This window comes from Rhinolophus sinicus, linkage group LG07, assembly GCF_036562045.2.
Source record: "Rhinolophus sinicus isolate RSC01 linkage group LG07, ASM3656204v1, whole genome shotgun sequence".
Classification (NCBI taxonomy): Eukaryota; Metazoa; Chordata; class Mammalia; order Chiroptera; family Rhinolophidae; genus Rhinolophus; species Rhinolophus sinicus.
Window position 1 is genome coordinate 32,807,131 of NC_133757.1, and position 13,823 is coordinate 32,820,953.

Sequence of the window (13,823 nt, forward strand, 5' to 3'; positions counted from 1 at the left end):
AAATCCTGCCCTGCTTCTGACATTTCTCCTTCCCTCAGGATGAGGCACCGTTTTCTGAGGTTAAGGCTGCTATCCGGGTGAAGTGAAATACAGTGTGTCTGAATGTGTGGCCTCTGGGAAGTGCTGGTTTCTTCTTCCTTCCAATGGTTACTCATCATGAAATTCACATCTCGTTTTAGGCAGCATCTTCAAACAGATAGACGATCTCTTACATTTATGAAGAGTTTTATACTTTCAATACCCCTTCACTCTTTCCCAAGCATTGGCTTCTTTGATCCTTTGGAAAATATTGTAATATCTTAGTTGACTTTTTTAGGTTTGTTGTCTTCAGGACATAACACTGTCGGCCTTGAAAAATGCTAATCCAGGAAATGCTGCAAGAAAAAAGGACAAGGCCTTTGCTTTGCTTTCCTGTCCTTTGGGGGCAGTCTACCTCATTCCTTTTCCTAGGAATCTAGGTGTGTGTTTAGGGGGTGTGGCAGGTGGCCAGGATTGGAAAGTAAGTCAAGGGTGGGAGGGAGGGATATGACACGTGGCTGTCCTAGGTTTCCATGTAAGCATGCCTAGCACTGAAGGAATGTGCTACCTTTCCTTATTAAAGAACGTTTCAGGGTTTTTTTCTCAAGCTTGTGAGAAAAATTATCCTACATCCTCTTATTTAAACCAAAACTATGTACTTACTCTTCTTACAGTAGTCTGGATTAAAAGGCTATGTTTGTCGGAGTGTGGCAAAATATCCTGGGAAAAGAGGTATTCATCCCAGTATATCGCCTGGCACACAGTAGGGGCTCAACAAATACTTGAAGCTAGCAGTACGTTCTCTGTTGACAATGCAGAAAATAATGCAGTGATTCCTTACTTCTAACATAGTTTCATAGATCAGCAAGATTCACTCGTCAAATAATTGATTAGTTGAGAGGTCGCACAGGTGGATAGATTTTGTTTTGGCCTACAAGGTTTCAAAATACATTTTGAATGAACAGTTAAAGCTTCCGAGATTTCATATACATAGAGAGCTGACTAGCTTTACCCAATAATATCTATCTGGCCCTTTCGGAAACTTGTGCTGGTGCCTGGATTATAATTGTGTTGACTAAATAAAAGTTCAGAAGTCCTGTTAGTTATGTCAGGTGTTAATTTAATCCTGTAAAGAACACACGCATACCCCAAACAAAAAAGAGAAGGTTCAAAATGTGTAGATACAAAAACCAAACCCTCCGGCCCTCAAATTTCTCCCTCTCTGAGAACCGACTATGCAGATCCCACAATCAGTTTGTAAAGCCCTGTTCTCAGACCCTCCACTTCGATGGCGCTTGCTGACTAGAGGCATGAAGAGGAAAGACCCCCTGCCCCTTCATTACTGATGTTAGAAAAAGCCCCCCCGCCCTCAATCAGAACTGGGAAGGAATTCTTCATGCAAGCAGGGAGGAAGATTAAAACTTCACTGACATAAAAAGCTATTAAGTGCCACAGAGCTTGTCATACAGAAATTAATCGAATTAAATAGGCCTAAAACACAAGTGATTTTCACTTAACAATATTTTAAAATACATTACAATACTGAGAGTCTCCCCACTTTAAAGCCACTCCTATAAAAGGCAGATAGAGCCTGACCATTCTGTCTTTTCAAAATGATGCAGCCTTCCCCCTGGACCCTCCTGTTGGTCCTGTGTGGTCCCCTGAAACCACAGAGGCCCGACTCCCTTTCCCTTGCTGTTCAAGCCCACACTTCTAACCCCTGTATGGCCCCTTCACTTTCCTTTCCCAATTCTTGTTTTTTTCATCTCTCCCCTAGCCCACACACATATATCTCAAAGATATTTCAGTAATAGCATTATATAATAGTAACAATACTATAATATTAAACATTACTAATATATTGTATTAGTAATATATCATTACTAATAAAAGTAATGAACACTCATTGAGCATCAACTATGGGCCACGCTCAAGTTTAACTTTTTGAGAGAGGTCAACCCACTGAGTAACCACCATCATCATCTGAGGCTTGCAGGGTGGTCGTTAAAGATGAGACTTCAGTCAGACTGCTGGCTGGGATCTTAACGAGGCTTGCAGACCACCACTGGTGTGGAGCAAATGCTGTCCACAGGCTTCTTCCAACCCTTAAGAGTCTATGATCACTGCTGCCATATTTAAGGATGCAAAATTTATAAAAGCTCCTATTGCTAAATGGAAAAGGAACTTAGGTTTTAGCAAGCCCTCTATTTCCCATGAAGATCAATTCTGGAAAAAACTGAACCTTCTCAAAACAGTCCCCTCATCTTACTCCACCAAGCCAAGGAGTCTCCCATGACTGAACTTGAGGTGCCACCGGATACCAATAGGAAGCTGAATTAAGCGACAGGGTAAAATCTTGCCAGTGTAGAAATGCAATGTCCTCCAGTAAGTCTGGATAATTGCAGTTTCCTCTACGAAAGTCTGTCATTAAAGTCCGCTACAAGGAAGTTCAATGGACAAAGTTCCAATGACTGTCGCTGACATGTACCCAGAGACCGGACCTAGCAGAACCAGTCAGCTCTACCCCCCCACCCCCACTCCACCCGCGTGGAGATCATACAGAAGAAAAGGCGGGTCTGCAAAAGCTCTTGGGGACGACAAGGAAATATCCCAGTCTCTGGTCCTTTCTCTGGATCGGGACCTACTCTGCAAGCTCGGAGGTCTATCCCAGGCGTGGGTTCCTAGAGGCGCGGGGCAGAGGGGGACTGGCTGGCGGGCGAGGGCTGCCCCGGGAATCTCCGCCTCGCCTCGCCCTCCAGCTTTCCCTCCTCCGCGCCCTCCTCTTCCTCCTCCTCCCGGCGCCCGAGCCTCCGCGCTGCGCTGCGGCCCTCGCCCTCGCCTCCTCCCGAGGAGGGGGGGAATCCAAGTGCCACCGGGCTTCGGCGGCGCACGGTTGGAGGAGAGGAGGAAGGCAGGCAACTCAAAGCTTACCGTCTTCTGCTTCTTGATCCCGGACATGCTGGTTGGCAGTGGCGACGCCCGGCGCGCTGGAACTCGGAACCTGGCTCCTGGGAGCGGAGACACTGGGACGCACGGATGGCGGCAGCAGCGGCAGCAACTGCTGCCGGACTCCCGGGAAGGAGGTATAAAAATGCTCCTCAGACACGTCGCACTTCCCTTGACCAGCCCCCTCCTCCTACTCCTCCTCCCGTCGCTCCTCTCCGCCCCGTCGGCTCCGCCAGCAGCGCCCAACCCAGGGGACCCGGCCGCCGCCTGGGCGGGGTCCAGCCAGGCTCCCCACTCGCGGGAGCGGCAAGGCCGGCTGCGGCCAGAGGCAGGACCTGCAGCCCGACGGGCAGACTCGCAAGCGGTGCCCGCAGCCCGGGGTCAAATTCACCCTCTCTGCCCTTCCAGCAGCCCGTCCCAGAGTGTCCCCTACTTCCCATCCTTCCCCGCGCCTCTTCAAGGAAACCTTCCTTCCTCTGGGACCTGAGAGCTTAGTTACTTGGTGAAAGGCAAGGATGCTTGACACCGCCAGACCTGTTGGCATGGTCCTCACCGGCACTGACGCCCCAGCTCGCCTTCATTTGCAGTAATAACAGTGAGTGACAGATAACATTTACTGATCCTCACTCTACTCCCTGCTGACCTTTGCCTTAAGTCTCATGCGCCCCCGGCCCAGGCATGGAGTCCTACTTTCTCCTTATTTTTACAGATGGAGCAATTGAGGCTTTCAGACTATCTCAAGGTTATATTCCAAGTGCGGGGATTCAGAACCAGGCTGTGAGCCTCGACGGTTCAGGCTTTCTATACCAGCACCATCGTATATGACGATGATAACATCGAGGCGTTGCTGGCCTGAGCATTCCGTGCCAGGTATGGTACTAAGCGGTTTACATGCATTCACTCCTTTGGAGAGCACAATACTTTCCTCATGTAACGATGGGCCAGCTGAGGCACTGTTCCTTCTCACAAAGCCAAGTAAGCAAGGCCAGTCCCAGAAAATGGCCCATGGTGGTAACCTAGCGACTAGTTTCAGTCCATCCCCCAAAGTATTCCCATAGTAATTCTGTCTGTTCAGCAACTAGGATGAGTCCCGTGGGGAAAGAGTAAAAGGAGACCCACATTGAGAAGGCTTATGGCTAGACCCCAGGGCTCCAAGGTTTTATCAGAGGACAGAATGAGGCAACTCTCTTAAAGAACCCAAATGTCGGGGACAAGCTGAGGAATGGAGGAGAGAAGCTATGATTAGTGACAAGCACCTTGAGGGCAATCACTAGGTCTCACACCTCTTTGCACCTTAACACCTTGCAAAATGCCACAAACAGAGCAATAGGACAGTACAGGGCAAAGAATGCTGAAGATGCACGAGGCCCACACTGCTCTTTCCAACTCTGGTCTTCCTTCTGTGAAAGGGCTTTAGAAGTTATACGCTAAGGGGAGAGGGATGGAACTTTTCTTTCATACCTAATTGTATTGCTGGAAGACTGCCAGCTGTCTAGACAGACACCTGAAGATCTGAGTATTCATTTGACTGCTCTTCTCCAGTTATATTTATTTTCTTACTCATTTTGAGTAAGCTGCCACCACTCCCTTCAACTGGGAGCTGCTAGAGGACAAATACTGGGTTTGAGTTTCTGTATTGCACACGAACTAGCACATGTTGAATTTATGTGGTTTAAACAGTAATATCCCATTCTAATTTCATTGGAATAATCCTTTTGTATCAGTTCCAATGATAGCTTGGACCTTGCCAGATACTGCATTAAGAGAAAAGGTAAGTGCGGATGGAGAAATACCAATTTGCATAATTTTTTTTCATCTTGCCTTTAAAAAAGCTGTGTTCTTGACACAGAAGGAAGTTAAAGGCAAATCCCTAGGGCTACTTCCCTGTATTTCGCAGATGGGCAATGTAAAACTGGTGCTTAGAGAAGGGAGGTAATCCGACCCTGGTCGCTAGTTGGGCAGAGCCAAAGACTCAAACCCAGGTCAGCTGACTCCCCAAATGCTCTGGGCACTGAATCACTCACCCTCTAGGTCAACTATTTCAAGACCCTATGATAATTGTAAACTAGACTGTTTATCTTGTTTTAGAGTTAATTAATTCTCAGATAGTATTTTGGAACAGATATGCTTTTACTATTCCCAAAGACTTGTGAATCAGGAGGTCTCAGCTACCTTGGACACAAGCTGCGTTGTTTTAGATCCTTGAACGTCACAGATCATCAGTTTAGAGGCAACTCACTTAAAAGTAAAATAATCATACTTTTTTATTTTCCGAGGGTCTTTCTTTTAAAGGCAACGTCTTGAGGTCTTTTTTCATCTCACTACCCTCCTGCTACTAGGAAAGGATATTCCTTCTCAAAAGATAGGAGCAACTAGCAGCTTAACTTTTGGAGTCTATGATTCCAGCACATCAGAACTGGGAAAAGACTCAGGCAGGGGAGGAGAAGAAGGGTTGAGGTCTGTCCTTGCATATGGATACACTTGCCATAACTTTCTTAGTAGTGTTCCCTGAAAGACTCCACTGTGAAACCTTGTGGTCTTCATTGTACCAGTTTATAATTCTTGATACTACTCACAACATTTGCGTCAGGTATTTTTTTCTTCTTCCTATTTTCTTCCTTCCAGGAATTGACTTTGCTTTAACAATTAACATAACAAGGTGGTTATTACAACTTGGTCCTTTTATTGTTTAGAAAAGATGGAATTAGCTCCTCCAAATAAACAAGGGAAACACATATTCAAAGAATACCAGTGTTGGTGAGATGTTTAGGCTACAAGTTCTCTGACACATTTTTTTTGGGGGGGCGGGGCTCATCACATTTTAGGGAATCTAGCTTGGAGGCACCTCCCCTGGATGACCATTCCAAAGAAATGCAGCTATATTGCCCCCTAGTGGCTGTGGTGCATAAAAGAGACCTAACTATTGAACGCCCCCCGCCCCCCCCTGAAATAAGTGCTGTAGTTAGTATCCTTGGGTCAAGAAGCCCTTAGAGAAAGTCGGCTAGGATCCAAACCCTTTTCCCAGGCACAGGTACTACCAAGAAGAGCAAGATGTGGTCCCTGTCTTCAAGAAACTCAAAATCTAGTGAACGAGACTGTCTCCCCACTATCCCCCCAATTATTTCAATACAATACGTGACAGGGACAGGTGAAAATGATACATGCATGCCTTAGACATTTTATTTTGACTTAAAACACATGCACTTCCCTAATCTTTGATATAGGGCTAAGGGCTTCTGTTTTGGTATGGGTATGCTGATGGGAGTTCCCAAAACCACTCTCATAAGGCATCTTTGACAATTTCTAGTTCGGTGTTTTATAAAGTGGAGTTAAAAATGAAGGGCACTTAAACAATCTGAGAGGAGATTCCTTCAAGATTTTTTACATCTTTGTTCTCTTGCCTACACCTAATTCAACAGTACAGTTTTTAGCAGCTCATCTTTCCAAAGCATGCATCTGCTCGTACAGGAAACACAACTCAACTTTTTTTCACTCATATGCTATTCACTTAAGTCACATGTAACTAAATGACTTCATTACATTAACAGGTACAACTCGCATCAATAGGTTTGGGAACAAACACAATGGACCTCAGTAAGCATCCGGCTTAGGGAGTGGGAGTGCACGCAGAAGTGTGTGGCCATTCCAGTGTACCCTAGTGTCAAAGGACATTCAGTTTGCTGTGGGCATCAGTCATTATCTGTTCCAGAAGAAATGGAGAACATGGATTAAAGTGGCCAGTCAGTGAAAATAAATGATATTGGGAGCACACAGGACGGATATCCAGTTCAACTTTGGAAGGAGGGGCAATGGAAAGAGAGGTAAGATTTCTTGGGGAAGATGGTACATGAACTGCGACTTGGAAAAAGGGTAGGGTTTTGCCCAGCCCTCCTCTCCCCAAAATAAGAGGGGTGTGTAAATTCGAAAATTTAAAGGCAGAGAGCCGCATGAAATAACCTGGTATGTTCAGAGAATTATAAGTATCTGTATCGCTGAGTTTAGGAGATATAATAGAAGAGTGGGAGAAGGTTGTAATACAGGACCTGCCATGTACAATCAGGCAGCAACATGATTTTGCATGCTGTCTTCCTCATGCTCATCAGAGTGCATTAACCAGGTGGCTGGCCTTCCATTTGCTCATTAGGCATTATGGGACACTTCTCGTGTCCAAGGATGAGAAGTCAGTGTCCTGAGGTGTCCTTGGTCTGGTGAGAGAGATGGACACACACACAAATAATTCCAAGGGAATGTGGTAAGTGCTGGAATAAAGGGATATTTGAAGCAATAGGGAAAACACACAAACACACACACATACACACACACACACACAAAGACAATGACTGCTGGACTATGAAGAAATCCCAATGGATGGTGATAATTTAACCTGAGTTTCAAGGATAAAAGAGAGCTAGATAGGAAGGCGATTTGTCCATACATTATGGTCCACCTGGACCATACTGATGGCCTAGGCTGTCGGGGCTGTTGGTTCTGGTTACATGAAGCGTTCACTCCCTACCCTGCCATTCCCTGTGCCTCCTTCCTGAAGTGCCCCAGCCTGTCACTAAAGGCCCAGGTCGAGCAGAGAAAAGCTGCTGACAGCTAGACTGCACAGCAACACTGACTGTATCACCAAAAGGCTGCCCACAGAGCTTAGGCAGCTAGAGGAAAAGCCTATGCTTCAAGGCAAAATTAATGGTCTTCTGCCATTTCTGGGTGGAATCCAGTCCAAAGCTTTGGTCTACTCTTTTTACTAGTTTAAAAAGAAGTACAATTAGTATATCACGCATTATGCAAAGTAGAAATAATTAGGATATTTAGGGAAATTCACTCCCAAATTCAACAAAGCTCAATGAAAACAGTTACATTTGTTTAATGTCAAGCAAATCAATTATTTCAGCCAATTAATTGGTTGAATTTTCAGCCTTCAACAGATTTCTTTTAAAAGATGTTTAGCAAAGTAGAAGATAACTTAATCCATGTCACTTAAAGGTTTTATGTTATTGGAAAAATACCTACATGAACTTAGCTAGATTTTAAGACATATTTTATAGGAAGAAAGAAGGAAGGAGAGAAGGAAGGAAGGCAGGAAAGGAAAGAATGAAGGGGTGATAGTGTGATATTTGGCTTAAAGTTGAGAAAATATCACAAAACGATATATTCAGAGAAATAAGAATTATAATTAGAGAAATTTGTCTTAAATTATGGAAGGACAGAAATATTTCATTTTCAAATAACTTATATGGGGTTACAGGGTAAGTGCTCTCTTTTCCAACATAACTGAGAAATGTGGTGATATAATAAAATTAATATTATAATTATTAGAGAACATCAGAGATAACATAAATGGATGGTGAATTTGCAAAAAATTGGAATACAATATGTTGAGCATAATTTAATTTATTTGTAGGTCCCAAACTTTCTGGAAGAATTTTATCAATTTGGGCAGTCACATCATGGAATAATAAGCAGTAAAAAAATCAATAAAATACTTCTCTCTATCTCTGTCTCTGTCAATGTCCATCTCTTAGATAAAAGTATAAAAATCCTTAACAGTCCTTAACTTATGGGCCTCAGGCATCCTGAAACTATTATAAAAGAGTATTTATCAATACTAAGCATTTTCTGAAATAGTAATAGTTCTGCATACATATTATTTTTCAGATGTATTTAGGTGCAGCAGTAAAGAATAAAATGCAGGAGAGACAACCAAAATGGCACAGTAGGCAAACACTGTGGTTACCTTCTCTCACAACCACATCAAAATGACAACTAATCTACAAAACAACCATTATTGAGAATCGCCTAAAATCAAGCTGAACTGAAGCCTTTCAACTAAGGACTTGCAGAAGAAACCACCTCCAGGTGGGTAGGAAGGTCAGAGACGCTGAACAAGCGGGTCCCACACCTGCGTGTGATCATTACAGATCTGGAGGGTTATTTCTGCAGTGGGGGTCCTCCCCCATCCCCTAAAGGAGCAAGAGATACCAGCCCCACCTCAGCCCAGGGTTTCAGTGCTGGGAAGAGAAGTCCCCATAACTTTTTGTTGTGAAAAACAGCAGAGATTGTGACTGAGTGAGACAGTGCGAGTGCACTCACAGGTGCTCCTTTTAAATGGACTATGTGCGGACTTACCCACCAGTGGAATCACTTGCTCTGAGCTCCAGCTCTGGGGCATCAGCAGGAAAGGCAGCAGGGACAAACAGTGGGGAATTGAGTTGTCTGGCTTGGGACGGGGGCTGGAGAGGCGGCTTTCTCCTGGGGGGGGAGCTGGTGGAGGCCACTGTTTTTGTTGAGCCCTCCCCCTTCCTGGTGTGTGAACACAGGCAGCCGCTATTTCTGAGTTTCCGACATTTGTTCGCCCCGCCCAACTTTCGGGCACACCCAGACCGCTTCCGGTGGCTTTTTCATGCAGACCACTTGTCTTGGCTAAAGTTGCAGGCTTTCCAAGGTCTCTGAAAACTTCATGGAACCCAGACAAGCAGCATCTGGCTTGAGCATGTCCCGTATCTCTGGCTGAGCAGCCCTACGCCGGCACTAGTGGCAGCTGGCCTTGGTTCACAGCTTGGCCTTTCAAGGTGTTTCCAAGCACAGCATGGGCGGCAGACATCTGCAGATTTCTTTCTGGCTCCTGCTAGGTGGCCCTGGGGGGTGCTCGGGCTGTGACTGAAGTAGACCCACAGCAGATCCCCTCCAAGGTGGTCCTGCAGCTGGCATCCCCAGTGGCTAGCTTCAAAACAAGCTGGAGCATCATCCAGCTGCCTCCAAGTACAACACACCCAAGGGGCGGGTTGGGCAGGCTCTAGAGTCCTGCTGAGGTAGATCCTGCTCCGTAGGATCAACCCCTGCACAACAACCCTTCCACTGTAGTCAAGGCCAGTCTTCACAACCAGTGAGCCCAAGGGTCAGTCCATCACACTGATGTGCAATTACCAACCAAGGCTCAACTACAAGAGGAGGGCACACACAACCCACACAAGGGACGCACCTGGAGTGTGTAGCTCAGGTGACCAGAAACTGCACCACTGAACCCCACAGCAAACCTACTACATAAGGCCACTCTACTAAGACCAGAAGACATAGCAGCCCTACTTAATACATAGAAACAAATACAGGAAGGCAGCCAAAATGGGGAGACAAAGAAACATGTCCCAAATGAAAGAATAAAACAAAGGCCCAGAAAAAGAACTAAGTGAAATGGAGATACGCAATCTATCAGATGCACAGTTCCAAACACTGGTTATAAGAATGCTCAATGATTGGGGCGGCCAAATGACTCAGTTGGAAAGAGTGCAAGCTCTTAACAACAAGGTTGCTGGTTCAGTTCCCACATGGGATGGTGGGCTGTGTCCCCTGCAACTAAGATTGAAAACGGTGACTAGACTTGGAGCTGAGCTGCGCCCTCCACAACTAGATTGAAGGACAATGACTTGGAGCTGATGTGCCCTGGAGAAGCACACTTTCCCCAATATTCCCCAATAGAATTTAAAAACAAAATCTTAAAAAATATGTATTTTTCTTAAAATGAGTAGAAGTGTGGTATCCCCTCCCTCAAAGAAATATTTAAAGAATAAAATGCATAGTCATTTAAAACATTATCAAATTCACTTCCTGATTTTCTTTAATATTTTCAATCATCAAACACTAGAAATACAACTACAATCACAAGGGTAATCTTAGTCTAAAGATAAATGGGGAAATATTGCCATTATAATACAACAATAAATATTGGCCAAAATTGTTATAAGTACTATGAAAACAAATTTATACTTGAACCTTGGAATTCATGTTTGTTGGTTTTTTAAAGTGTCTTTTCTTCATTTAAAAACCAAACACACTTGTTTTTTTTTACTTTTAGTTTAGAAAGACAATTCCGTTCTGGATAGGGGCAAGTTCTTTTAAAGCCTCAAAAGTTCTCAATCTTCACTGTATATTATAAACATCTGAAGAATCACACACTTGGCTAATTAAATGAAAATCTGGAGCTGGGTCCAAGGTATCAGTAGCTTTAAAGTTTCTCTTCAAGAAAAATCATTGATTCTGGAAAGTGAGGGAGCATCAAGATTACCTGTTAAATTATAGATTGCTACCCCTCCTCCACACCTCTCTCATGCAGGAGGTGTAGGGTATGACACAGAATATGTATTTCTAATAAGTTCCCAGATTATGCTGATGCTGCTGTTTCAGGAACCACGTTCTGCAAATCATTGTCTTAGATATAGGTATTTCAGTCACCCATGCCTTTTATTTTTTTTATATAGAAAATTTAGAAAATAAGTAAAGTGGAAAGAGAAGAAATTGGTGTGTTGGGGAGACAACCAATCCTGGATATTCTTGTTTTTAAATTTCTATTAAATTTATTAGGGTGACATTGGTTAGAAAAGTTATATAGGTTTCAAGTGTACATTTATATAATATATCATCTATATAATGAATTGTGTATTTATCACCCAGAGTCAGTTGTCCTTCCGTCATCATATATTTGATCCCCTTTACCCTCTTCTATCACCCCTTCTCCCCCCTTAGCATCTGGTAACAACTAAATTGTTGTCTGTACCTATGAGTTTTTGTCTGTCTGTTCATTTGTTGTTTTCAGTTTTATATCCCACATGAGTGAAATCATATGGTTCTTGACTTTTTCTGTCTTACTTATTTTGCTCAGCATGATAATCTTAAGATTCATCCATGTTGTTGCAAATGGCAGTATTTCATCTTTTCTTATGGCTGAGTAATATTCCACTGTATAAATGTACCATATCTTCTTTATTCAATGATCTATCAAAGGACACTGGTAGTTTCCATGTCTTGGCCACCTTAAATAATGCTGCAATGAACATAGGGGTACATATATCTTTTCAAACAAATATTTTCAAAATTCTTGAAGAGGGAATACTGGGTGATATGGTAACTCTATTCTTAATTTTTGAGGGAATGTCATGCTGTTTTCCATAGTGGCTGTACTAATTTACATCCCTACTAGCAGTGTATGAGGGTCCCCTTTTCTCCACAACCTCTCCAACACTTGTTATTTCTTATTAATAATAGTCATTCTAACAGGTGTAAGGTGGTACCCTGTTTTCCCGAAAATAAGACAAGCAGCTCTAATGCGTCATTTGGAGTAAAAGTTAATATAAGACTGGTATTATTATATTATATTATATTATATTATATTATATTATATTATATTATATTATATTATATTATATTATATTATATTACCCAGTCTTATATTATAGTAAAATAAGACCAGGTCTTATATTAATTTTTGCTCCAAAAGACGCATTAGAGCTGATTGTCCGGCTAGGTCTTATTTTTAGGGAAATACGGTATCTCATTGTGGTTTTGATTTGCATTTTCCTAATAGCTAGTGAAGTTGAGCATATTTTCATATATCTGTTGGGCATTTGTATGTCTTGTTCGGAGAACTGTCTGTTTAAGTCCTGTGCCCATATTTAAACTGGATTGTTTGTTTTTTTGTTGTTGATTTGTATGAGTTCCTTATGTATTTTGGATATTAGCCCCTTATTGGAGGCATTGTTTGCAAATACCTTCTCCCATTTGGTCAGCGGCCTTTTATTTTGTTGATAGTTTCTTTTGCTATGCAGAAGCTTTTTAGTTTGATATAGTACCATTCATTTATTTTTGCTTTTATTTTCCTTGCCTTTGAGGTCAAAATCATAAAATCTTCTCTAAGACCAACATCCATATGTTTAGTACATATATTTTCTTCTATGTATTTTGTTTCAGGACTTATATTTAGATCTTTGATCCATATTGAGTTAATTTTTGTGTATAGTGTCAAATAACACTCTAGTTTCATTATTTTGCATGTGGCTTTCCCATTTTTTCAGCACCATTTATTGAAGAGGTTTCTTTTCCCCATTGTATGTTTTTGACTCCTTCACTGAAAATTATTTGCCCATATACATGGATTTATTTCTGGGCTCTCAATTATGTTACATGGGTCTGTTTTTCTGCCAATATCATGCTGTTTTGATTATTGTGACTTTGTAGTATAATTTAAAGTCAGGAAGTGATACCTCCAGCTTTGTTCTTTTTCCTCAGAATTGCTTTGGCTATTTGAGGTCTTTTGTGGTTCCATACAAATCTAATGATGTTTTGTTCTATTTCTTTTAAAAATGCCATTGGGATTTTGATAGGAATTGCATTAAATCTGTATATTGCTTTGTGTAATATGGCCATTTTAACTATGTTGATGCTTCCAATCCATGAACATGGAATATCTTTTCATTTCTTTGTGTCTTCTTCAATTTCTTTTAATAATGTCTTGTAGTTTTCAGTGTACAAATATAGGTCATTCACATCCTTTGTGAAGTTCATTCCTAGGTATTTTATTCTTTTTGTTGGTGTTGGAAAATAATTTTTTTCTTTTTTCCCCCTGAAATTTCATTGTTAGTATGTAGAATGCAATGGTTTTTTTTGCACACTGATTTTGTATCCTGCAACTTTATTGTGTTTGTTTATCATTTCTAATAGTTTTTTGGTAGAGTTTTCAGGGTTTTCTAGATAAGGAATCATGTAATCTGCAAAAAGTGACTATTTTACTTCTTCATTTCCAGTTTGGATGACTTTTATTTCTTTTTCTTTCTGATTGCTCTGGCTAGGACTTCCAGCACTACATTGAATAACAATGGTAAGAGTAGGCATCCTTGTCTTGTTCCTGATCTTAGAGGAAAAGCTTTCAGTGTTTCACCATTGAGTATATTAGCTGAAGGTTTGTCATATATGGCCTTTATTATACAACCAGATTTTTCAAAGGTGAGGATTAGAGTACTGATTTTTTTTTCTTTCTAGAAGAAATACATCACACTCACATATTCTGAATTATGAATCAAAGATAT

At 42.1% G+C, this 13,823-nt stretch overlaps 1 protein-coding gene and 1 long non-coding RNA gene across 3 annotated transcripts in view; one reads left to right on the plus strand and one right to left on the minus strand.

The window, feature by feature from the left end:
- Nucleotides 1-3,082, minus strand: part of PAPSS2 (3'-phosphoadenosine 5'-phosphosulfate synthase 2) — a 69,375-nt gene extending 66,293 nt beyond the window's left edge. For both annotated transcript variants that reach the window (XM_019738780.2, XM_019738771.2), the window contains exon 1: nucleotides 2,950-3,082. In XM_019738780.2, the coding sequence (XP_019594339.1) occupies nucleotides 2,950-2,976 (27 nt within the window). In that variant the 5' untranslated portion in view covers nucleotides 2,977-3,082. The remainder of the gene's footprint in view (nucleotides 1-2,949) is intronic.
- LOC141572925 (uncharacterized) lies at nucleotides 2,964-12,056 on the plus strand. The gene is made up of 5 exons (XR_012498496.1): nucleotides 2,964-3,101; nucleotides 3,674-3,834; nucleotides 6,513-6,785; nucleotides 7,109-7,216; nucleotides 8,626-12,056. It is a non-coding gene; the product is annotated as an uncharacterized LOC141572925 (long non-coding RNA).
- The last annotated feature ends 1,767 nt before the right edge of the window (nucleotides 12,057-13,823 follow it).